Source organism: Procambarus clarkii, chromosome 73 (assembly GCF_040958095.1).
Source record: "Procambarus clarkii isolate CNS0578487 chromosome 73, FALCON_Pclarkii_2.0, whole genome shotgun sequence".
NCBI lineage: Eukaryota > Metazoa > Arthropoda > Malacostraca > Decapoda > Cambaridae > Procambarus > Procambarus clarkii.
Genome location: NC_091222.1, coordinates 24,828,849 through 24,855,611, shown reverse-complemented (window position 1 = coordinate 24,855,611; position 26,763 = coordinate 24,828,849). Strand labels below are relative to the sequence as shown.

General features: G+C 46.5%; 1 protein-coding gene across 2 annotated transcripts in view; it reads left to right on the top strand.

The window, feature by feature from the left end:
• LOC123774177 (uncharacterized) overlaps window positions 1–26,763 on the top strand; it is a 184,678-nt gene that overhangs the window by 139,844 nt on the left and 18,071 nt on the right. For both annotated transcript variants that reach the window (XM_069312714.1, XM_069312713.1), the window contains 2 exons: window positions 13,967–14,314; window positions 20,336–20,457. In XM_069312714.1, coding sequence (XP_069168815.1) covers window positions 13,967–14,314; window positions 20,336–20,457 — 470 coding nt within the window. The remainder of the gene's footprint in view (window positions 1–13,966; window positions 14,315–20,335; window positions 20,458–26,763) is intronic.

Sequence of the window (26,763 nt, the reverse complement as noted above, 5' to 3'; positions counted from 1 at the left end):
GTGGCATGTTTGGTGAAATGCCTACTAGTGAGTCACTTTCCCCCGTTCGATTCCCGCCTTTTACGTTGATGTAGTTCCTTATTCTCGGTAGAAACCCTTCTCAACCACCCCTCTTTCCACCCTCATTCTATTTCACAATGTATCCTCGATAAAAAGTCATTAATTTCTTTGTTTTTCACTTTTATGTGTGAATATTCCTGTGTACATGCGTGAGTGTGTGTGCGGGTGCGTGCGGCTGTGTGCGTGCATTGCGTGCGGGTGCGTGTGTGTGTGTGTGCCCAAATAAGATAACTCCCATGACGGGCCGCTGACACAATCATATAGTTCATTGTGTAAGGTGACAGGCAGCTTGAATGTATATATCCCCCTCCTCTCTCTCTCTCTCTCTCTCTCTCTCTCTCTCTCTCTCTCTCTCTCTCTCTCTCTCTCTCTCTCTCTCTCTCTCTCTCTCTCTCTCTCTCTCTCTCTCTATATATATATATATATATATATATATATATATATATATATATATATATATATATATATATATATGTCGTACCTAGTAGCCAGAACGCCCTTCTCAGCCTACTATGCAAGGCCCGATTTGCCTAATAAGCCAAGTTTTCCTGAATTAATATATTTTCTCAATTTTTTTTCTTATGAAATGAAAAGCTACCCATTTCATTATGTATGAGGTCAATTATTTTTTATTGGAGTTAAAATTAACGTAGATATATGACAGAACCTAACCAACCCTACCTAACCTAAGCTATCTTTATAGGTTAGGTTAGGTTGAGTAGCCGAAAAAGTTAGGTTAGGTAGTCGAAAAACAATTATTTCATGAAAACTTGGCTTATTAGGCAAATCGGGCCTTGCATAGTAAGCTGAGAAGTGCGTTCTGGATATATATCGTTTAGTGCGTTTATATATATATATAATTATTATTATTATTAAATATGACCGAAAAAGTAAGATTAATAATTCTAACACGAATTTTCTCAATATTTCTTATGTTTCTTTTCACTGTTGATGGTAATTGAAAAATCAATTCTCCAAAATTCATTTTTATTTCTAGTCTGACGCGACACTTGAACGCGTTTCGTAATAACTTGTTACATTTTCAAAGACTTTTAGTTTACACACACACAACTATAACCTGCAAACACTAAACAGAGTTCTTACTACGCTATGATTTAAACAGCTTTCATTTTATACCCGCATTTTGGGTGAGGTGATATGTTACAATCAGTTTTGGATGAGGTGAACAAAACTTTCAACATAGGACAGAACACGAAACAATGGGTATTAATTGGGTAAATTGAAGGTAAGAATGGAAGTAACTGCAAAGGGCCTATTGGCCTATATTTCTTGATGCTTCTATATTGGTGCGGAGTCTTGAAGTGGGTAGAATATAGTTGTGCATTAATTGGCTGTTGATTGCTGGTGTTGACTTTTTGATGTGTAGCGCCTCACCTGATGTCGAGCTGCCTGCTATCACTGTACCTATCGATGATTTCTGTGTTAAGATTTCTCTGGTGATGGTCTGGTTGTGAGAAGAGATTATATGTTCCTTAATGGAGCCCTGTTGCTTATGCATTGTTAATCGCCTGGAAAGAGTTGTTGTCTTGCCTATATACTGAGTTCTTTGGGGCTTACAGTCCCCAAGTGGGCATTTAGAGTGCAAGCTGGGTCACGATACACTGTCTGCTCTCTTCCCGATTGTTTCGTCCACCGGCACGTTGGTAAATAGTGACTACACCCAACGAGACTCTTATCCCCGTGGTCTGCGCTCACCGCAGTAGGTCAACAAATTCCTTGGGAGACTTCAGGCCGAAAGCACAAGGTACGTAAGGAGTCAGCAGGCCGTTGAGTCGCTTAGCAAGTCTGTACGTGGGTGTGGGTATCTGGCTGATGATTGGCCGAAGTGGGTTTCCAGGCTTGTGGGTCTTGACATTTCCATACGCATACCCACGTTTGTATTCCCCAATAACCTTTGGCAGGTGGAGTCCGGATTTCTTGGCGTTCACAGTTTTGATCAATCTGTTTACCTTTGTCTTCAATTCGGCTGTAGTGTCCTTCGTTACCCTTTGGAATTTAATTTGGTCAGAGAGTATGAGGTTCATTTTCGCCAGATATTCGTCTTTTCTAAGAATGACGTATATTGGCGACTTGTCACCTCTCCTGACGACTATCTCCTTGTTCTCACGAAGGCTCTTAGCTGCCGCTTTGAGCTCGGGGGACAGTATGGTGCTTCTGTAGTTGCCTCGAATCTTTCCTCCTTCTGCAATAAGTTCTGCTTGCAAGGTGTCTTTAGTGGTCACCTTCTTAGGAGGGTAAGAAAGTTAAATGAGGATAGGAATAGACTAAATCGTCTCAGCTGTAGGCAATGTAGATGAGATACATACTGGCATCATACAGGATGTATGTGTATGTATTACCACACCTAAAACAAGCATACATAGCTGCCGGTCGGCCGAGTGGACAGCACGCTGGACTTGTGATCCTGTGGTCCTGGGTTCGATCCCAGGCGCCGGCGAGAAACAATGGGCAGAGTTTCTTTCACGCTATGCCCCTGTTACCTAGCAGTAAAATAGGTACCTGGGTGTTAGTCAGCTGTCACGGGCTGCTTCCTGGGGGTGGAGGCCTGGTCGAGGACCGGGCCGCGGGGACACTAAAAAGCCCCGAAATCATCTCAAGATAACCTCAAGATACACTAACAAGCACAACGAGCTTATATCGAACAACTATATCAAAGTTGTGAGGCAAGCTATGCCGTCCCTAAACCCATTCGCTTCATGCAGGTCGGCGTTCAATCCCCGACCGTCCACAAGTGGCACCATTCCTTTCCCCCCGTCCCATCCCAAATCCTGACCCCTTCCCAGTGCTATATAGTCGTAATGGCTTAGTGGTTTCTCCCTAATAGTTCCTTCTTTTGCCCTGCGTGGTAATAAAAGTGATTGGCTTTGTATGACAGGGATTAGACTGGCCGTGTTAAAATCTTGTGTCAGTCTCCATGTGTGCGTGTGTACGTATTCACTCGCACCTACATGTGTACACTCGTGTACATATGGGAGGTATACATAGGTACCCATTAGGGTGCCTATATAGTCTACTAACCTCCTCCTACCATCCATCGCATGCGTAAACCTCACTCCATTTTCAACTCCGAGAATATATTACTGATTTCTGAAGAAGCCGAGAAAAGATACATGTGTTTTATGGGGTAATTAGGCCCCGGAACTCTTCCCAGATAATCTGATGGGTTTTTTGCCTGTGATGGTTGGCCCTGAGTGTTATTGATCAGGTCCAGGATGTTCTTGTGACGCTTTTCTCTTGATAATTCCTTCCTTCCAAGCTGAGTGGTGTAAAGAATAACTTGAGGTTGCTAGAGTACAACTCCAGCAAGTGCAAGGTCATATGAATGAGAGTTGTTGAAAGAAGGCTGAAAACGAGTCAAATGCATGTCCATAGATAGCTTCCTTCAGGAATATTTCCACCAAATCCAAACGAGATATCATTTAGAACTGCCACATACGTCAGACCAGCTTGGAATACATGCAGCGCATGTAGATCGTATATAAATATCAAATGAAACTGGAGTTAGTTATCAGCGATTAATTTACCTCACTACAAGTGAGAAGACGCGGAGGGGACATGACCCCGGCATACAAATTCTTACGGAAATTGTCTTCCCCTTCAAGACGGGTTCTTGTCGTGGCAGGGACACGAAGACGACACTTGGAGAAGTCAGGGACATTCCATACAACCTAAGACTCCCCCAACGTCAGGAAACTGACGTACTAAAGTGCCCTTATCCTAACCTACCAGAGGACCTAAAACAGAAAACGGGACAGTACGTCACTTTCGCCAGCCGCTTCCATTTTCTAGTACGACAGTTTTTTTGGTTTTACGTAGACTATACGTCAAAATCCGACGTGCTATTAGCAGCACAGATTGGACAATCAGTATTGTGGACAGCAAAATACCCGCTAAACACACACCGAAACTACGACGTTGGTACAACGTTCGAACAAGTTTTAACACCTCCTAACCAGTTATAACAACCAATATAGCAAGTTGAAACAACGTTCTAATACGTCATAAACACGTTAAGCCAAGATGTAACAACTTTATTACAAGTTGTAACAACGTTCTAATACGTCATAAACACGTTAAGCCAAGATGTAACAACTTTATTACAAGTTGTAACAAGCGGAAAATAGAGACAGTTTCGGTTTGTGTTTCCCGGGAAGGCAGACGCCTTACACTTAAAGATAACACAACCCAATTGCTCAGAAAGTTTTATAGCAGGTTATCTTGAGGTTATCTTGAGATGATTTCGGGGCTTTAGTGTCCCCGCGGCCCGGTCCTCGACCAGGCCTCCACCCCCCAGGAAGCAGCCCGTGACAGCTGGCTAACACCCAGGTACCTATTTTACTGCTAGGTAACAGGGGCATAGGGTGAAAGAAACTCTGCCCATTGTTTCTCGCCGGCGCCTGGGATCGAACCCAGGACCACAGGATCATAAGTCCAGCGTGCTGTCCGCTCGGCCGACCGGCTCCCTATGTACAATGTTTAAAGATATTTACATGTGTGTGTGTGTATATGTTTCTGGTAAGGTGGTCTAATTCGTTATTCTTAGAAGCGCTTTGGCTAGCACTGGTGTGTGGTAATTTAGTTAGCACGCTACGAGGCACGAGATTCAGCTCTAGGGCCCCGCCTCATAGCTATTGCTCAACCCGTTCTCGCACTTTCGTATAGTCAATATTGACTTATTAAATAAGTGCATATGTGACATACTAATTTATTGTGAATATTTTAGTTTACCTTGAAAAGCTTCATAGAAAACACCGACCTCTTATTGCTTCATAATTACAATTATTACTTAACCTATACTAGGTTAAGTAATAATTGTAATTACGAAGCAATAAGATGCTTATCTTAACATACTAAGAAGGTTAGGTAAGGTCGGTGTTTTCTATGAAGCTTTTCAAGGTAAACTAAAATATTCACAATAAATTAGTATGTCACATATGCACTTATTTAATAAGTCAATATTGACTGTAAGAAAGTGCGAGACCGGGTTGTATTGTTTGTAGGTGTGGACGTTAGAGCGACGGTCACGCTCCATGCAGGTCGGCGTTCAATCCCCGACGTGCTAGTGTGGTGCTTTCCACCACGTTCTCGAGTTCATTCCATTTGTTTACCACTAACTTACATGCCAGTATTTCCTTATACATGTCAAGAGTCATGTCTGTCATCTTCTGTTGCTTCGTGGCTGTCATCTAACTGTCCGGCAGTTCCCTAGGCTAATGATGGGATTTATATACGTGTTCTAAGCGTGTTTAGACCCTCCTTTGATTCTTGTTATGTCAGAGATAAATCCGCTTTCTTATATTACCAACCACTTGGACGGTCGGGTATTGAACGCAGACCTGCATGGAGCGTCACCGTCGCTCTACCGTCCACACTACAATCACCTTCTTTGATTATTCAATAAATCCCTGAACTATATGTTTAACACATCTCTAACCCTGTCCATGGAAGACAGAAGAAAATGTATATATGCTGGTTAGCATTGTAAATGTCTGGCCACGTCTGTGGTAGAGAAAATATTATAATAATTAAAATATAAAAATATTAAAGATATCAATTTTGATATCAAATATCAAAAAATATCTTCTCCACACCTGTGTCCACCCCTTTCTCCACACCTGCCCCCCCCTTCTCCACACCTGTGCTATTAGCCTCTGCCTACCATATCCAGTCCCCTGAGAATATTTTATGTGGTGATCATGTCTCCTCAAGTCCTCATGTGTTCCAGTGACGGGGTTCAGTTCCATTAGTATTTGCCTGTAACTCTTCTCTCTAAGATTTTGAACCAGTTTGCTGGCACTCTTCTGAACCTTTTCCATGTTCCGATTGTGGCTGACAAGACCTTCAAGCAGGCGCTGCATAATACATGATTAGTCTGATGTACGTGTATGTGTATGGAGGGGGGGGTGTGGATGTAGGTGTGTGTAGGTACAAGGTAGAGAAAGTACTTGCGTAACTGCTTCGTGAATCTGGCCCCAGGTTCGTGAGTGCTTGCGTAACTGTTTCGTGAATCTGGCCCCAGGTTCGTGAGTGCTTGCGTAACAGCTTCGTGAATCTGGCCCCAGGTTCGTAAGTGCTTGCGTAACTGCTTCGTGAATCTACCCCCAGGTTCGTAAGTGCTTGCGTAAATGCTTCGTTAATCTGGCCCCAGGTTCGTAAGTGCTTGCGTAACTGCTTCGTGAATCTGGCCCTAGGTTCGTAAGTGCTTGCATAACTGCTTCGTAAATCTGGCCCCAAGTTTGTAACTGCTTCGTGAATCTGGCCCTAGGTTCGTAAGTGCTTGCGTAACTGCTTCGTGAATCTGACCCCAGGTTCGTAAGTGCTTGCGTAACTGCTTCGTAAATCTGGCCCCAAGTTTGTAACTGCTTCGTGAATCTGGCCCTAGGTTCGTAAGTGCTTGCGTAACTGCTTCGTGAATCTGACCCCAGGTTCATAAGTGCTTGCGTAACTGCTTCGTAAATCTGGCCCCAAGTTTGTAACTGCTTCGTGAATCTGGCCCTAGGTTCGTAAGTGCTTGCGTAACTGCTTCGTGAATCTGACCCCAGGTTCGTAAGTGCTTGCGTAACTGCTTCGTAAATCTGGCCCCAAGTTTGTAACTGCTTCGTGAATCTGGCCCTAGGTTCGTAAGTGCTTGCGTAACTGCTTCGTGAATCTGACCCCAGGTTCGTAAGTGCTTGCGTACCGGCTTCGTAAATCTGGCCCCAAGTTTGTAACTGCTTCGTGAATCTGGCCCTAGGTTCGTAAGTGCTTGCGTAACTGCTTCGTGAATCTACCCCCAGGTTCGTAAGTGCTTGCGTACCGGCTTCGTAAATCTGGCCCCAAGTTTGTAACTGCTTCGTGAATCTGGCCCTAGGTTCCTAAGTGCTTGCGTAACTGCTTCGTGAATCTACCCCCAGGTTCGTAAGTGCTTGCGTACCGGCTTCGTAAATCTGGCCCCAAGTTTGTAACTGCTTCGTGAATCTGGCCCTAGGTTCGTAAGTGCTTGCGTAACTGCTTCGTGAATCTACCCCCAGGTTCGTAAGTGCTTGCGTAACTGCTTCGTAAATCTGGCCCCAAGTTTGTAACTGCTTCGTGAATCTGGCCCTAGGTTCGTAAGTGCTTGCGTAACTGCTTCGTGAATCTACCCCCAGGTTCGTAAGTGCTTGCGTAACTGCTTCGTGGATCTACCCCCAGGTTCGTAAGTGCTTGCGTAACTGCTTCGTGAATCTACCCCCAGGTTCGTAAGTGCTTGCGTAACTGCTTCGTAAATCTGGGCCCAGGTTCGTCAGTGCTTGCGTAACTGCTTCGTGAATCTACCCCCAGGTTCGTCAGTGCTTGCGTAACAGCTTCGTGAATTTGACAATATTAAAGTGCCAATCAAGGCTCCCAGCGTAGCGCTGGTAAGTGGCATAGCGGCGTCCTGGAAGTGAACTGCTCCTTAAGAGGCTTTCTCAAGAAATGGCTCAATTTGGCCACTTTTCCTCGTAGCTTGGATAGTTAAGAGGCTCGTTGACCGACATTCTTGTAATTGGTGGAAATTGTCTCTAGTTGGCAAGAAAAATTAGATTATTTGCTAGAGTTATGTTAATTAGATCTGACGCTTGATATGCACCAAACACACATATACATATACATACACATATACATACACACACACACATGATAGAGCCCAGTAGGCTCAGGAACCTGTACACCTGTTGATTGACGGTTGAGAGGCGGGACCAAAGAGCCAGAGCTCAACCCCCGCAAGCACAACTAGGTGAGTACACACACACACACACACACACACACACACACACACACACACACACACACGGGGGCCTCGTAGCCTGGTGGATAGCGCGCAGGACTCGTAATTCTGTGGCGCGAGTTCGATTCCCGCACGAGGCAGAAACAAATGGCCAAAGTTTCTTTCACCCTAAGTGCCCCTGTTACCTAGCAGTAAATAGGTACCTGGGAGTTAGTCAGCTGTTACGGGCTGCTTCCTGGGGTGTGTGTGTGGTATGGAAAAAAAAATAGTAAACAGTTGATTAACAGTTGAGTGGCGGGCCGAAAGAGCAGAGCTCAACCCCCGCAAAAACACAACTAGTAAACACACACACACACACACACACACACACACACACACACACACACACACACACACACACACACACTCTCTTCTCTTTCTCTTTCTCTCTCGCTCTTTCTCTCCCTCGCTCTCTCTCTCGCTCTTTCTCTCTCTCGCTCTTTCTCTCTCTCGCTCTTTCTCTCTCTCGCTCTTTCTCTCTCTCGCTCTTTCTCTCTCTCGCTCTTTCTCTCTCTCGCTCTTTCTCTCTCTCTCGCTCTTTCTCTCTCTCGCTCTTTCTCTCTCTCTCTCTCTCTCTCTCTCTCTCTCTCTCTCTCTCTCTCTCTCTCTCTCTCTCTCTCTCTCTCTCTCTCGCTGTGTACTCACCTAATTGTACTCGCCTAATTGTGCTTGCGAGGGTTGAGCTCTGGCTCTTTGGTCCCGCCTCTCAACTGTCAATCAACTGGTGTACAGGTTCCTGAGCCTACTGGGCTCTATCATATCTACACTTGAAACTGTGTATGGAGTCAGCCTCCACCACATCACTGCCTAATGCATTCCATTTGTCAACTACTCTGACACTGAAAAAATTCTTTCTAACGTCTCTGTGGCTCATCTGGGTACTCAGTTTCGACCTGTGTCCCCTTGTTCGTGTCCCACCCGTGCTGAAGAGTTTGTCTTTGTCCACCCTGTCAATTCCCTTGAGAATTTTGTAGGGGGTTATCATGTCTCCCCTTACTCTTCTGTTTTCCAGGGATGTGAGGTTCAGTTCTTTTAGCCTTTCCTCGTTGCTCAATCCTCTCAGTTCCGGGACGAGCCTGGTGGCATACCGCTCAATCTTCTCTAACTTTGTCTTGTGTTTAACTAGGTACGGACTCCAGGCTGGCGCTGCATATTCCAGGATTGGTCTGACATAAGTGGTATACAGGGTCCTGAACGATTCCTTACACAAGTTTCTAAAGGCAGTTTATATATTGGTCAGTCTAGCATATGCCGCTGATGATATCCTTTTGATGTGGGCCTCTGGGGACAGGTTCGGTGTGATATCAACCCCCAGATCTTTCTCTCTATTTGACTCTTGCAGGATTTCACCTCCCAGATGGTACCTTGTGTTCAGCCTCCTGCTCCCTTCGCCTAATTTCATTAGTTTTACACTTTCCCGAGTTGAACTTTAGCAACTGTGCGAACTTTAGCAACTGTGAACTGTGCGACCCCGTGGTTGCCAGGATCAGGTTGGGTTACCGTTACCTGTGGCAGGTGGCTGCAGGTGACGGGTCTCCCAATCCTGAGCACTCCAGTTGCAAACTCTGTGAGCAGGAACTACGGCATGATCTCCCACACTACATCACTGAATGCCCAGTTATTAGACCATTCAGACCAGTTGGCATGAGGTACCTGGAGCTTTGCAATTACTTTATTCACTCTCGTATTCTTGAAGATATCCTCATTTCACCCAAAATTTGCCAGTGCAGGCTACTAAACATATGGCCCTGTATGACTAACCATCCTGCGAGATGGGGACTTTTAGTATCACTGCTATCTTATTTAATCTTGTGTTGATGATATCCTCAAAATGCTTCCGGAGTCTGCCCATCACATGCCTCTGTATGACTAACCATCCTGTGTGATGGGGATTTTTTTAGCATCACGTAGCTAGCTTTTTGACACACTGTACTCCCCTTCATATAGTCTAGGGCAGCTGCACAATTGCAGCTGCCTTAGTGTTAATGTGTTAAAATGTGTTAATGTGTTAAAATGTGTTAATGTGTTAAAATGTGTTAATGTGTTAAAATGTGTTAATAAAAAAAATAAAAATATCCTCTCGTTATGCCATTTGGGAGAATTATCGTACTCCACTATCAACTGTCACAATAATGACATACAAACTGTCATTTTTTGCACTGTTTATGCCAGTGTTACACTGATTTCACTGTCAATATGCACTGGTTTTTGACACTGCTTCACTGCACAATTCACTGCATGAAAATTTGAATATATTATTATTCTGATTTAACAATATAGTGACAATATTATTATTAATCTCCACAATGACAGTGTTGTGAGACACTGACCCATAATGACTCAATAATGACTTACTGACACTGACTCAATAATTGTGAGACACTGACCCATAATGACTCAATAATGACTTACTGACACTGACTCAATAATTGTGAGACACTGACCCATAATGACTCAATAATGACTCATTGACACTGACTCAATAATTGTGAGACACTGACCCATAATGACCTATAATTAGTTGTCCGCTACGGTCGCCGGTCGGTCGAGCGGACAACATGCTGGACTTGTGATCCTGTGGTCCTGGGTTCGATCCCAGGCGCCGGCGAGAAACAATGGGCAGAGTTTCTTACACCCTATGCTTCTCTGCTTCCTGGGGGTGGAGGCCTGGTCGAGGACCGGGCCGCGGGGACACTAAAAGCCCCGAAATCATCTCAAGATAACCTCAAGATAGCATGGAACCCCCTACCCAACGAAACACAAACATAAAAATGTTCAAAATATGCAACAGTACCCGTTCCTGAGCTAAGGGGACTGAGCTATGAAGACTGAGGAACACTGAACCTCACTTCACTGGAAGAAAGAAGAGGACATGATAACGACATACAAGATATTAAGGGGGGGATTGACAAAGTAGATATAGAAGCAATGTTTAAAGAACAGTAGAACGAGGGGACTATAATTGGAATCAGAAATGAGACATGGTAAAGTTTTTTCACTCCAAGAGTCGTAAGTGTAGCGAACAAGATGAGGAAATTGCTAAAGCTAATTTTATGCACATTGCATTAGACAACCAAAGGCTAGAAAAGCGGGGTCCAAGAGCTATAGCTCGAGCCTGGAGGCCCGGGAAATACACAGCTTTAAATGTGATTCGAAAAAGAGATTGAAGTCCCTGCATTAACCATTAATGGTCGACAGGCGGGGCTTAAGAGCTGATGCCCGACCCTACAAGCACGACTGAGCACAGGTGAGTACAGCAGTTCCACTTGGAGGGGGGGGAGGGGGCTATTCGCGGCTGAAAACAACTGCCTGTGACAAGCCGCAGGACGACCTAACATGACTCGAATACCTGGTTGATGGGGTTCTGGGAGTTCTTCTACTCCCCAAGCCCGGCCCGAGGCCAGGCTTGACTTGTGAGAGTTTGGTCCACCAGGCTGTTGCTTGGAGCGGCCCGCAGGCCCACATATACCTGGTTGATGGGGTTCTGGGAGTTCTTCTACTCCCCAAGCCCGGCCCGAGGCCAGGCTTGACTTGTGAGAGTTTGGTCCACCAGGCTGTTGCTTGGAGCGGCCCGCAGACCCACATATACCTGGTTGATGGGGTTCTGGGAGTTCTTCTACTCCCCAAGCCCGGCCCGAGGCCAGGCTTGACTTGTGAGAGTTTGGTCCACCAGGCTGTTGCTTGGAGCGGCCCGCAGGCCCACATATACCTGCTTGATGGGGTTCTGGGAGTTCTTCTACTCCCCAAGCCCGGCCCGAGGCCAGGCTTGACTTGTGAGAGTTTGGTCCACCAGGCTGTTGCTTGGAGCGGCCCGCAGGCCCACATATACCTGGTTGATGGGGTTCTGGGAGTTCTTCTACTCCCCAAGCCCGGCCCGAGGCCAGGATTGACTTGTGAGAGTTTGGTCCACCAGGCTGTTGCTTGGAGCGGCCCGAGGCCAGGCTTGACTTGTGAGAGTTTGGTCCACCAGGCTGTTGCTTGGAGCGGCCCGAGGCCAGGCTTGACTTGTGAGAGTTTGGTCCACCAGGCTGTTGCTTGGAGCGGCCCGCAGGTCCACATACCCACCACAGCCCAGTTGATGAAAATTGAGGTAACAGGTCACAATAACGAGGCTGAAGTATGTTGACCAGACCACACACTAGAAAATGAAGGGACGACGACGACGTTTCGGTCAGTCCTGGACCATTCTCAAGTCGATTTTGACTTGACTTGAGAATGGTCCAGGACGGACCTAAACGTCGTCGTCCCTTCATTTTCTAGTGTGTGGTCTGGTCAACATTAAGGTAACGGAGCAGTAGAGAGGAAACTAGAGGCATTAGAGGAAGCTAGAGGCATTAGAGGAAGCGAAATCTATAGCATCAGACAACTCAGTACCATGGATACTGAAAAGTAGAAGTCTCTATATTTAATATCAATCTTAAATACTTCACTAGCAAGAGGGAGAGCTGCCCAGCAGTTGAAAGACGGCAAACATGGTGCCATTATTACAGTAGACAGACAGACAGGCTCTGACGTACAGAATTGTGTTCAAACTCTATGCTGCAAAATATCTGAGAGAATAATTAGATCAGGACTAGTGGAACCTCTTAGACAGGATTATATCTTATAAACAAGCCTAGCATTGATACACAGGAAGGTAATAGTGCCTAGTCAATCTTGTAGAGTTATTCCTCTCTGGTTTAATTTGTTAGTAGTGATGGCTCTATGATAGAGGTCCGGCCTATACCTGGCACTCTGTAGTTAGTCTCTCTAAGAGTCCATATGGATGAAATGTTGTTTATACAAGTTATATCTAAGTCACATCGTCAGGAAAAGGCATTTCATGGTTTTTTTTATTAAAAATCGAGTAAATACCCAGAATTTAAGACCATTATTTAATTTGCATTTAACGAATTTAATTTAATTTAATTTACCGACCATTAAATTGAAGGAATAATGACTTACAAAAATATTTAAATGTCTCCAGTGATTATAATAGAGCATTTACCTGACATTTTCAGCAAATTAAATGTTTATTAACTTGAATATATCACTTTGTTTACAATACCACTTATGTTCATGCAATTATGCGCCATTATAGTGTGTAGAGGAATATTTTACGTGCTTTAACTGTAGAAACAGCATTAAATCTCTATCTTGACTCTATCAAGGTATCGAGTTGTAGTGTCTACGTAGTCTCAGGGAGGGTAGATATAGCCTAAGCTACTCTATCCCTTTGAGATGTATTTGTCTCAATCAACGTATTTGAGAGTCTCTCTCTAGTAGAGTCGTAGTCTCTACCTTGACTCTATCAAGGTATAGAGTTGTAGTGTCTACATAGTCTCAGGGAGGGTAGATATAGCCTAAGCTACTCTATCCCTTTGAGATGTATTTAATTGTCTCAATCAACGTACTTGAGTGTCTCTCTGTAGTAGTGTCGTAGTCTCTATCTTGACTCTATCAATCCTAAGCTACTCTATCCCTTTGAGATGTATTTAATTGTCTCAATCAACGTACTTGAGTGTCTCTCTGTAGTAGTGTCGTAGTCTCTATCTTGACTCTATCAATCCTAAGCTACTCTATCCCTTTGAGATGTATTTAATTGTCTCAATCAACGTACTTGAGTGTCTCTCTGTAGTAGTGTCGTAGTCTCTATCTTGACTCTATCAATCCTAAGCTACTCTATCCCTTTGAGATGTATTTAATTGTCTCAATCAACGTACTTGAGTGTCTCTCTGTAGTAGTGTCGTAGTCTCTATCTTGACTCTATCAATCCTAAGCTACTCTATCCCTTTGAGATGTATTTAATTGTCTCAATCAACGTACTTGAGTGTCTCTCTGTAGTAGTGTCGTAGTCTCTATCTTGACTCTATCAATCCTAAGCTACTCTATCCCTTTGAGATGTATTTAATTGTCTCAATCAACGTACTTGAGTGTCTCTCTGTAGTAGTGTCGTAGTCTCTATCTTGACTCTATCAATCCTAAGCTACTCTATCCCTTTGAGATGTATTTAATTGTCTCAATCAACGTACTTGAGTGTCTCTCTCTAGTAGTGTCGTAGTCTCTATCTTGACTGAGGAAGAGACTAAGACCCGCCTGTACGTAGCGAAGATGACAAATAAATATCTCGTGTGTTTACAGGCGAAGCTCGGCAGAGGGCGCTACAGGCCGAGCGCGAAGCCCGACTAGCCGCCAAGTCCGACTCCCCCATCAAGTCCAATATAGAGATCCTCTCTATAGAGGGCTCCATAGGCGGGATGGAACTTCGGGATGCCGACGGCGCCCTACTGACCTCCAGACCTGATGAAATGGAGTTTACTTACGAAATCCAAGTTGGTGGAGATGGGTTGACAGTCAATCCGGTGGGTAGGGACGCCGCGACGGCCCACGAAGCCTGGGAGTCCGACGCAGAAGGAGGCGATGACAACGACAGCAGCAGGAGACGACGGTCCAGGCGCCACAGAGGCAAAGACGGACAGCTGACGCAAGGTAACACTCAAATCTTTTCTTGCCTTTCCGTAATCTACTTCAGTATCCCCTATAACACGGCGGAGTTCAGGGAAAACGGTAGCGGAACAGAGAGGCAACCGACCAGCGGTATCTCGCATTTTCTTTGTTGTATACAGATCGATCTAATGGGAGATATAGAGTTCTAATACATCAAGCTTCTTTGTGTGTTCATAAGGGTTTAGTTCCTTATAAGCAAGGGCCACATTGAACAGGTTGCTGGTATTTAAAGCGACGTAAATAGGCGCATGAAGGGAGCGGAGGTTGACCCTCACCCGACATCTGGGGCCAGATTCACGAAAGCAGTTACGCAAGCACTTACGAACCTGGGACCAGATTCACGAAGGCAGTTACGCATGCACTTACGAAGCTGGGGCCAGATTCACGAAAGCAGTTACGCAAGCACTCACGAACCTGGGGCCAGATTCACGAAAGCAGTTACGCAAACACTTACGAACCTGGGGCCAGATTCACGAAAGCAGTTACGCAAGCACTTACGAACCTGGGGCCAGATTCACGAAAGCACTTACGCAAACACTTACGAACTTGTCCATCTTTTCTCAATCTTTGGCGGCTTTGTTTACAATTATTAAACAGTTAATGAGCTCCGAAGCACCAGGAGGCTGTTTATAACAATAACAACAGTTGATTGGCAAGTTTCCTTGCTTGTAAACTGTTTAATAAATGTAACCAAAGCCGTCAAAGATTGAGGAAAGATGTACACGTTCGTAAGTGCTTGCGTAACTGCTTCGTAAATCTAGACCCAGGGTCGTAAGTGCTTGCGTAACTGCTTCGTGAATCTGGCCCCAGTTTCGTAAGTGCTTGGGTAACTGCTTCGTGAATCTGGCCCCAGGTTCGTAAGTGCTTGCGTAAGTGTTTTCGTGAATCTGGCCCCAGGTTCGTAAGTGCTTGCGTAACTGCTTCGTGAATCTGGCCCCAGGTTCGTAAGTGCTTGCGTAACTGCTTCGTGAATCTGGCCCCAGGTTCGTAAGTGCTTGCGTAACTGCTTCGTGAATCTGGCCCCAGGTTCGTAAGTGCTTGCGTAACTGCTTCGTGAATCTGGCCCCAGGTTCGTAAGTACTTGGATAACTGCTTCGTGAATCTGGCCCCAGGTTCGTAAGTGCTTGCGTAACTGCTTCGTAAATCTGGCCCCAGGTTCGTAAGTGCTTGCGTAACTGCTTCGTGAATCTGGCCCCAGGTTCGTAAGTGCTTGCGTAACTGCTGCGTGAATCTGGCCCCAGGTTCGTAAGTGCTTGGGTAACTACTTTGTGAATCTGGCCCCAGGTTCGTAAGTGCTTGCGTAACTGCTTCGTGAATCTGGCCCCAGGTTCGTAAGTGCTTGCGTAACTGTTTCGTGAATCTGGCCCCAGGTTCGTAAGTGCTTGGGTAACTGCTTCGTGAATCTGGCCCCAGGTTCGTAAGTGCTTGCGTAACTGCTTCGTGAATCTGGCCCCTGGGCTCTCTTACGGAAGACTTGACTACGCATGCGCGTTCTTCATAATGTAGAATAGTGTACAAGGAATGAGAGATAAATGGCTATAAAGATTGAGTCAGACGTTACTATGGTACACAATGTTGTGTACCATTGTGTCAATGGTACACAATGTTGTGTACCATTGTGTCGATGGTACACAATGTTGTGTACCATTGTGTCGATGGTACACAATGTTGTGTACCATTGTGTCAATGGTACACAATGTTGTGTACCATAGTGTCAATGGTACACAATGTTGTGTACCATTGTGTCAATGGTACACAATGTTGTGTACCATTGTGTCAATGGTACACAATGTTGTGTACCATAGTGTCAATGGTACACAATGTTGTGTACCATTGTGTCAATGGTACACAATGTTGTGTACCATTGTGTCAATGGTACACAATGTTGTGTACCATAGTGTCAATGGTACACAATGTTGTGTACCATTGTGTCAATGGTACACAATGTTGTGTACCATTGTGTCAATGGTACACACCTGAAGCATGAGCAACAAGTCAATAGATATCTTGAGGTTATCTTGAGATGATTTCGGGGCTTTAGTGTCCCCGCGGCCCGGTCCTCGACCAGGCCTCCACCCCCAGGAAGCAGCCCGTGACAGCTGACTAACACCCAGGTACCCATTTTACTGCTAGGTAACAGGGGCATAGGGTGAAAGAAACTCTGCCCATTGTTTCTCCCCCGGCGCCTGGGATCGAACCCAGGACCACAGGATCACAAGTCCAGGGTGCTGTCCGCTCGGCCGACCGGCTCCCCTGGCTAGATCAAGAGTCGGTAGGCCGAGCGAACAACACGCTGGACTTGTGGTCCCGGGTTCGATCCCGGGCGCCGGGGGAGAAACAATGGGCAGAGTTTCTTTCACCCTATGCCCCTGTTACCTAGCAGTAAAATAGGTACCTGGGTGTTAGTCAGCTGTCACGGGCTGCTTCCTGGGGGTGGAGGCCTGGTCGAGGACCGGGCCGCGGGGACACTAAAGCCCCGAAATCATTTCAAGATAAGAAGAGTGTATTAGCCTATCTCATCCTAAACTAGTTCATTTACACTGATAAGCAAGAATACTACAGAAAGAGAGAGAGGGTCTGACGGCTGAGTGAACAGCGCTTGGGATTCGTAGTCCTAAGGTTCCGGGTTCGATCCCCGGCGGAGGCAGAAACAAATGGGCATAGTTTCTTTCACCCTGATGCCCCCCTGTTCACCTAGCAGTAAATAGGTACCTAGGAGTTAGCTGCTACGGGCTGCTTCCTGGGGGATGTGTAACAAAAAGGAGGCCTGGTCGAGGACCGGGCCGCGGGGACGCTAAGCCCCGAAATCATCTCAAGATAACCTCAAGATAACCACTGGTGTTCGCTCCTAACCTGAGCAATCACGCATTTTAACACACATTTAACCAGTAGACAGCAAACATAATAATATCCCTGATAGCTGAATTTTAAGAATATAAAATACTGAATAAATTTCAAGAAATAAAAACACATCTTTGAATATATTCTGAGCGTAATATGAGATTATTTCTTTGCTATCGGGTCGCCTTCACCAAATAAGAACGCTGCACGAAATGGCATGACACGATACAAACAGATATATATATTTTAGCGATGGTATTCACGAAAGTTCGTGTTGCTGTGTGGTGGGGGGTGTTGCGTGGGGGGGTGTGGGGGGGGGGGGTTGCGTGCAGTGGGGTGCGTGGTAGTTCAGCCTGTCCTCCTAAGGCTCCCCCAAACGTCAAGAAACTGTGGTACTAAATTGCGCTTAGGTTAACTTACCAGAGGACCTAAAACAGAAAACGGGACAGTACGTCACTTTCGCCAGCCGCTTCCATTTTCTAGTACGACGATTTTTTTGGCTTTAGGGAGATTATACGTCAAAATGCGACGTTCTATTTGGAGGACTGGTTGCTTGTACCTGTGTGTGTGTACTCACCTATATGTACTCACCTATATGTGCTTGCAGGATCGAGCATTGACTCTTGGATCCCGCCTTTCTAGCTATCGGTTGTTTACAGCAATGACTCCTGTCCCATTTCCCTATCATACCTAGTTTTAAAAGTATGAATAGTATTTGCTTCCACAACCTGTTCCCCAAGTGCATTCCATTTTTCTACTACTCTCACGCTAAAAGAAAACTTCCTAACATCTCTGTGACTCATCTGAGTTTCCAGTTTCCACCCATGTCCCCTCGTTCTGTTATTATTACGTGTGAACATTTCATCTATTTCCACTTTATCAATTCCCCTGAGTATTTTATATGTCCCTATCATATCTCCTCTCTCCCTTCTTTTCTCTAGTGTCGTTAGGTTCAGTTCCTTCAGCCGCTCTTCATATCCCATCCCTCGTAACTCTGGGACAAGCCTCGTCGCAAACCTCTAAACCTTCTCCAGTTTCTTTATGTGTTTCTTCAGGTGGGGGCTCCATGATGGCGCGGCATACTCTAAGACGGGTCTCACGTAGGCAGTGTAAAGTGCCCTAAAAGCTTCCTCATTTAGGTTTCTGAATGAAGTTCTAATTTTCGCCCTAATTTGTGTGTGTAATTACCTAAGTGTAATTACCTAAGTGTAGTTACAGGATGAGAGCTACGCTCGTGGTGTCCCGTCTTCCCAGCACTCTTTGTCATATAACGCTTTGAAACTACTGACGGTCTTGGCCTCCACCACCTTCTCACTTAACTTGTTCCAACCGTCTACCACTCTATTTGCGAAGGTGAATTTTCTTATATTTCTTCGGCATCTGTGTTTAGCTAGTTTAAATCTATGACCTCTTGTTCTTGAAGTTCCAGGTCTCAGGAAGTCTTCCCTGTCGATTTTATCAATTCCTGTTACTATTTTGTACGTAGTGATCATATCACCTCTTTTTCTTCTGTCTTCTAGTTTTGGCATATTTAATGCCTGTAACCTCTCCTCGTAGCTCTTGCCCTTCAGTTCTGGGAGCCACTTAGTAGCATGTCTTTGCACCTTTTCCAGTTTGTTGATGTGCTTCTTAAGATATGGGCACCACACAACAGCTGCATATTCTAGCTTTGGCCTAACAAAAGTCATGAACAATTTCTTTAGTATATCGCCATCCATGTATTTAAATGCAATTCTGAAGTTAGAAAGCATTGCATAGGCTCCTTGCACAATATTCTTTATGTGGTCCTCAGGTGATAGTTTTCTATCTAGAACCACTCCTAGATCTCTTTCTTTATCAGAATTCTTTAAAGATTTCTCACATAATATATAGGTTGTGTGGGGTCTATGTTCTCCTATTCCACATTCCATAACATGACATTTATTAACATTAAATTCCATTTGCCAAGTGGTGCTCCATATACTTATTTTGTCCAGGTCTTCTTGAAGGGCATGACAGTCATCTAAATTTCTTATCCTTCCTATTATCTTAGCATCATCAGCAAACATGTTCATATAATTCTGTATACCAACTGGTAGATCATTTATGTACACAATAAACATCACTGGTGCAAGAACTGAACCCTGTGGTACTCCACTTGTGACATTTCTCCATTCCGATACAATGCCTCTGATTCCTGCCCTCATTTTTCTATCAGTCAGAAAATTTTTCAACCATGATAGAAGCTTACCTGTCACCCCTCCAATATTTTCCAGTTTCCAGAACAACCTCTTATGTGGAACTCTGTCGAAAGCCTTTTTTAGGTCCAGATAGATGCAGTCAACCCAGCCATCTCTTTCCTGTAATATCTCTGTGGCTCGATCATAGAAACTGAGTAAATTCGATACACAGGATCTTCCTGATCGAAAACCATACTGTCTGTCTGATATTATATCATTTCTCTCCAGGTGTTCTACCCATTTACCCAGTGTGTGTGTGTGTGTGTGTGTGTGTGTGTGTGTGTGTGTGTGCTCGTGTGCGTATATGAGTGGTTGTGTGTGTGTGTGTGTGTGTGTGTGTGTGTGTGTGTGTGTGTGTGTGTGTGTGTGTGTGTGTGCTCGTGTGCGTATATGAGTGGTTGTGTGTGTGTGTGTGTGTGCGTACAGACCTAAATATCATTGCGTATTGATGGATGTAGAGGATATGGCTGTAATTGTCCGACTTCCTAAACCCACTATATGGCTCCGTAAAGAAGCAATTCTCTTAAATCTTCTCTGAAGTTTATTTTTAAAGTGTGTTTCTTGTGACTACAGTACCTACAGAGTACCTACTGTATTAGTACCTACAGAGTGATACTACAGTGATACAGAGTGATACTACAGTGATACAGAGTGATACAGAATACTGTATTATAGGTAACGCGGCCTCCGTCGCTACGTATTTCAACTATAATCTCTGTTATCATTCTCATATTCTTGTCTGGGTCTCCTATAATTAATAATTCATTGTGCCAGGGGGACAGGAAGCCAGGGTGTATATATAAACGTAAGGTTCATAATATCTTACCCATCTGTGACCCCCCCCCCTGGCTACCCTGTAGTAACAGTGACCCTGGCTTCCCCCTGGAGTGAAGATTACCCCACTGCCTCCCTTAGAAATTGATAAAGTGGTTTCGCAACACAGAAAGACTGTCCTCGCGGCTGGAGGAGGTGCTGAAGGAGAAGACCCGGGCCGAAGACCTTCGTCAGAAGCTCTTCAACAAGGCCAGAGACCTCCACGAGCAGGTCCTTAGGGCCAGAGACAAGGTAAGAAAAGTTGAGACACAAAGGGACAAGGAGGAGTTACTTTGTCAAAGATTGAAAGGGTGAGGGCCTTTGACAAGCCGCCGGCTTCCTGTCATCGTCGAGGGGAGTTATCAAGGGAGAAAGCACCAAGCCATTACGACTATATAGCACTGGGAAGGGGTCAGGATAAGGATTTGGGATGGGACGGGGGGAAAGGAATGGTGCCCAACCACTTGTGGACGGTCGGGGATTGAACGCCGACCTGCATGAAGCGAGACCGTCGCTCTACCCTCCACCCCAAGGACAGAGAGAGATGGAGGAGAAAATAACTTAAGTTAGAAAAGGACTTAGGAGGGTGTATGAATGTCAGTGATCTTAGCTAAGTTCAGTGTTAATGTATTACATAGTTACTTTACCCAAGGTAGCACTTACACCAGTGTAAGTCCCCATTGTTAAACTTACCCCTCTGATAGTTACACAAGTTCATATATTAACGATTATATTAACCCCTTATTAAACTTACAAGGGGTTAATGGACAAAGGTAATAATCTCAGTGTTAAACTTAGTCATTTTAACTCAAGTTACAGGACATTGTTAACTTACAATGTTATCATTATCACAAGTTATTTTAGCCAAGGTTAAACTTTCAGCTATGTTAATTATCCTTATTTTAATTCCAATCTATATAATTCAAAACTAGTTATTAATAATTAAATTTATTAATAAATTTGTATCACTATAGCGTATTTAAATCGGAATAAATCGAAAAATCTGAAAGACAAAAAAATATAATGCTAAAACAGTTATATTAAAATCCTTGCGATTAAAGGATTAGTAAAATAAAAATAAAAGTACAAATTAGCTACAATAAATTTGTCTTAAATACATAAATTAAGAGATTCTTGTTAACACCTTAATTTATATTTTAAGTAACAGGCTTTTAACTAATCCCTAAAGGGATTAGGGTCATGTATCTTGGATATAAGAGTTAAAATTAAAAAAGTTAATTTTAATGAAAGACAGCAGGAACTCTGTTGGAAAGTCAGTGTCTAATACACTATTATATGTACCAGGGGTTACACCTACCCCCTAGATGTCTTTCTTACCCCTCCCCTGGGACACTACAAGCTTATCCTCCCCTGGGACACTACAAGCTTATCCTTCCCCTGGGACCCCCTCCCCGCTCAGCTCGTTGTCGCCGTGTGGGGGCTTAGTGGACGGCTGCCAGAGTGTGATGCTCCTTGGGACAGTCCTCTGTCCTTTTCTAGCCTTGTGCTCCTGCTGCCGTCCTCTCCAATTCTGCTGGGCATCTTTTCCTTTTCCTTCTGTTTCGTTTTTCTCCCCCCTCTTCTCCTATCTGCTTGCCGTTTCCTGCCGACCTTTTGCTCGTTCTGGTTCTTCCCTTGGACTTCTTCTATTTTGACGCCCGGGTGCTTGAGGAGGCATACTCTTGCACCCTTAGAACTGTAGTACCCGACGTCGAGAGCGAGGGGAACCTTTTATTGTCAATCCCCCTTTCGTCACTGAACCCGATCTCGACGGACTGTCGGTTTCTTAAGGTGGCGTTTGTGGGGCGTATACTCACGACGCACCCCTAGGAGGCCCCGACAAGATCGGCGATAGCTTCTTGTTGGGTGTCGTGCCTCTAATTGTGGCTCCATGGTGGGTGTGGGGGCACATTCGTGAATGAATTCTTCTTTTCGTCATGATGATAACCCCTGTTTCGGCTGCTTCTGGTGTACCTTCTCAGGCTCGTGGGGTAGGCGACCAAGCCCCCGAGTCGGTCCGTATTGGAAGACCGGGCTCTGTAGCCTCCGCTGCATTGGGCCCCGACCTTGCTCCTCCTTTGGCCTCTCTGACTCCTTCCCCTGGCTCCCCTCCCTCCTCTGTGGTTGGGTCGAGCCCCAGGCCCCCAGTGGTGACTACATCGTCCCCTGGCGCGGCCCCTTCTCTAGTTGTAACTACTGCGCCTTTTAACCCCTCTCTCTCTGGGGGTTCTCACCGCCGTCCTCGTCACGGCCGCCCTCGCTCGATTCCTTCCAGTTCTGCTACCTATCAAGCCTTGTTTGGTCCCGCTTCGTGGGCCAAATATTTTGATCTCCTCCCTCTTGATTCTGCGCCTCCTGACGATTTCTGCCTCCATCGACATCTCGTTGATTCTGTGGATGCCTCCATTACTTTCAACCCCACTCGTCTCGGTACACGTGTCGTTGCTGCTCCTTCTCAGGATGCTGCTTCCCGCTTGGCTGCCTTATCCTGCCTTGGCGAGACCCCTGTTCGAGTCTCGAAGAACGCTCAGTTGAATGCCAGTGTTGGCACTATTTTGCTCCCGCCCCATGTTGCGACCGGTGTTCGGGACCTGCGCGACTGCCACGACGATATTCGACATATCCTTGCTGCCCAGGGCCATTCTATTCTCCAGGTGGACACGTTTACTCGTCCCCCTCGTGGTAGTCGCCGTCAACCCCTCCGGGTTGTGAAGATTACCTTTGATGGTAGGACCCTTCCACCCTCTGTCATTCTTGCTGGTGCCAGGTGCTCTGTCCAGGAGTACATTCTTTCTCCTCGGCTCTGCAACAAGCGCTGTAGGTTTGGGCATGGTGCCCTCCGCTGCTCCAGGACTGTCTCTCTGTCCTTTGTGTGGTGGCGAAGGTCACTCTAAGTCGGAGTGCACTTCTCCCCAGGCTCGTTGCCTCAACTGCGGTGAGGCCCATCCTACCTTCTCCCGTGCGTGTGTCCATTACAAGCTTGAGGCAGCCGTCCTCAACTTGAAGCACCGGGAGCGTTTATCTTTTCCTGAGGCGAGACGCCAGGTTCGCCGGCTCCCGCCTTATGCTAATATCTCTTATGCTCGCGTGTTGCGCTCTTCCTCTCCTCGTCCTTCCTGCCTTCCTCAGACTCTCAACCGTTTCCGGGCCTTGGACCCTGATGCGCCCACTGCCCCCTCCTCTGTTCCTTTGGGTTCTCTCCCGAAGGATCCTCCTCCTGGTCCTCTGTCTGGGGTTCCCCTTCCTTCTACCCGGTCTGTCGTGTCTCCTGTGTCTTCTTTCTCGTCCCCCTCCGATCTTCCTTCCCATCCTCTTCCTCCACCTATCGGCTCTCCCCACCGCCTGTCGGTGCGGGCGGATGTCCATCGCTCTCCTAGCGGCCGTCGTGTGTGCTCTCGTTCGGCTTCTCCTGTTGAGACACTGGAATCCGTTGCCCGGTACGTAGTTGCTTGGACACCGGTCTCTTTAAGTCAGAAGCGTAAGCCTGGCTCCTCTCCTTCCTCTTCCCCGGCGGGTAAGAAGGCTTCGCTTTCTTCCTCAGCTCCTACGTCTGGTTCTGTTGCTCTTTCCCCTCCCGTTTCAGTGATTGCGCCCCCTGTTCCTGCTATGGAGGTTTCTTTGGCCCCTGCTTCCCTTTCGGTTGCTGCTCTTGCTGGGGTGCGCTCCCCTCTTTCTACTCCCCCCTCTTCCTGCTGCTGTCCTTGACTGCTCCTCTCCGTTGTCTCCTCCTCTTCCTCCTCCTCCTCCTCCTCCGGACCCCGCCCGCCCACCTCTGATCTGTTCTCCCGTTTCCTTCCCTCCGTCTTTGCTCAGTTTACCCATGCCCCCTAACCCTGACTTTGCTGACCCTGATCCCGACCCTGATATTCTTTAATGTGCTCTGTTGCTCTTTCGCCTTTGTTTCTTCCTGGTTCTCTGTTTTTGTCCTTTCTCTTCTCGTCATTGTGCATTCTTCAATGGAACGTTCGAGGTTATTACGCCAATTTCCTCGAACTCCAACTTCTGATTTCGCGGTTTTCGCCCCTTTGTGTCTGTCTCCAGGAGCCAATGCTTGGTGCTCGTCCTGGTCGTTTTCGTGGCTATTCCTTTCTCTCCCCCCCCCCCCCAGCCGTTGCTGGGGCTTCTAATTCTTCTGCTCTCTTGATTCGTGCTGATGTTCCCTTTGTTCCTTTACTTTTTCCTTCGCCTCTCCATTGTTCTGCTGCTCGTATCTTTGTGGGGAAATGGTACACAGTTTGTTCCATTTATCTCCCCCCGAGTGTCCCGCTCTCTCTTCCTGATTTGAAACACCTCCTAGACTCCTTGCCAGAGCCTGTGCTCCTGCTGGGTGACTTCAATTGTCGTCATTCCCTTTGGGGTGACGTTCTGACGAATACCCGGGGTCGCCTCCTTGAGCCGTTTCTCCTCTCTTCTTCCCTGTCTCTTCTGAATTCTGGTGAGCCCACTCATTTGGACTCTCGGACTCGCACCCTTTCTTGTCTTGATCTTTCTCTCTGCCCTTCTTCTCTTTACTTAGATTTCACGTGGCAGGTTCTTGATGACCTCCATGGAAGTGATCATTTCCCCATCCTTGTTTCCTTTTTCTCTTTTCGCCCTTCCCTCTCTTTCCCTAGGTGGCAGTTTGCTAAGGCAGACTGGACCCTATTTACCCTCAGTGCTGCTCTCTCTGACCTCTCCCTTCTGCCTCTCTCACGCACTCTCCTCCTTTTTTATGACACTGTCTTCAACGCTGCCCTCCGCTCTGTTCCTCGCTCTTCCTCTCGGGGTCCGCGGAAGTGCGTTCCCTGGTGGAATGCGGACTGTGCTCGGGCTGTCCGCTGTAAGCGTGCAGCCTGGAAGAGGCACCGCCGTAGGCAGACGACCGATTCTTTTCTTTTCTTTCAGAAAGCGAGTGCGGTGGCCCGTAGGGCCATCCGTACGGCTAAACGTGAATATTGGGCATCTTATGTCTCAACAATTACGTCCGAAACCCCTCTGGCCCAGATCTGGAAGCGTATCCGCAAGATAGCGGGTAAGTTCGTTCCCGATGTTTCACCGGTCCTTCACCTCCATGATACTCTTGTGGCGGACCCGTTGCAGGTCGCTTCCGAACTGGGTTCCCACTTTTCTTCTGTTAGCTCTGGTCTTCATCTTCCCCAATCTTTCCTTCTTCGTAAACCTGTCCTTGAGTCTCGTCCTTTAGATTTCTGCACTCGTCTTCAGCTTCCCTATAATGATCCCTTCTCTCTCTCTGAACTTCGTTCTGCCCTGGCCCTCTGCGGTTCTACGGCGGCGGGCTCCGATGGTATTCATTATGAGATGCTTCGCCATCTCCCTCCGAGCACGTCTCAGTATTTACTGAGTCTGTATAATCGGATCTGGGAGTCGTCGTCAGTCCCTGAGGACTGGCTCGATGCCGTTGTCCTCCCTGTTCGCAAACCGGGGTCTCTGGGTACTTTCCCTAAGGACTTTCGCCCTATTGCTCTCACAAGTTGTGTCTGCAAACTCTTTGAACGTATGGTTAACGTTCGTCTGATGTGGTTCCTGGAACACCATCACCTCCTCTCCCCTTCTCAATTTGGTTTCCGCAAGTGCCGCAGCACGACAGATGTCCTGGTGAACTTGGAGGTCAATATTCGTACTGCTTTTGCTGCGAAGACCTCCATTGTTGCCGTCCTTTTTGACCTGGAAAAGGCTTACGACACCACTTGGCGTTATCATATCCTATCTCAACTTCATTCTTTTGGCCTTCGTGGTCATCTCCCTCTCTTTCTCCGCAGCTTCCTCTCTCGTCGTTCCTTTCGGGTGCGCCTTGGTACCGCTCTCTCTCCCTCTTTTCAGCAATACGAAGGTGTGCCCCAGGGTAGTGTTCTGAGCACTACTCTTTTTCTGGTTGCCCTCAATGGTCTTCTTTCCTCTCTTCCTTCTGGTGTCTTCTCCGCTCTCTATGTCGATGATCTTACCCTTTGTTGTCAGGGTGATGATTCGGCTCTCCTTCAGCGCCGGCTTCAACTTGCAATTGATGCCGTGTCGTCTTGGGCCACAGGTCATGGCTTCAAGTTCTCTACTTCTAAGACTTGTGCCATGACTTTTACGCGGAAACGGGTTGTTCTTCGTCCCTCTTTGTCACTTTATGGTCATCCCCTTGAATACAAAGATTCCGCGAAGCTTTTGGGGTTATTCCTTGACACTCGTTTGTCTTGGTCTCCCCATATCTCTTACCTCCGTGTTGAGTGCTCTAAGGCCCTTACCCTCCTTCGGGTCTTGTCCCATACTTCTTGGGGGGCAGATAGGCGCACTCTCCTTGCTTTACATTCCTCTCTCGTCCTGTCTAAGCTCGATTATGGTTGCCCTGCTTACTCGTCTGCTTCTCCTTCTACTCTTCGCCGTCTTGATGCTTTGCACCATACTGGGTTGCGCCTCAGTTCTGGTGCCTTTCGTTCGACTCCCATCCTTAGCTTGTATGTTGACACTGGCTTCCTGTCTCTCCAGGACCGCCGTGATCGCTACTGTCTTCGCTATCTTGCGCGGTCCTTGCAACATCCTTCCTCTCGCCTCTGCCGTGCTTTAACTTTTACC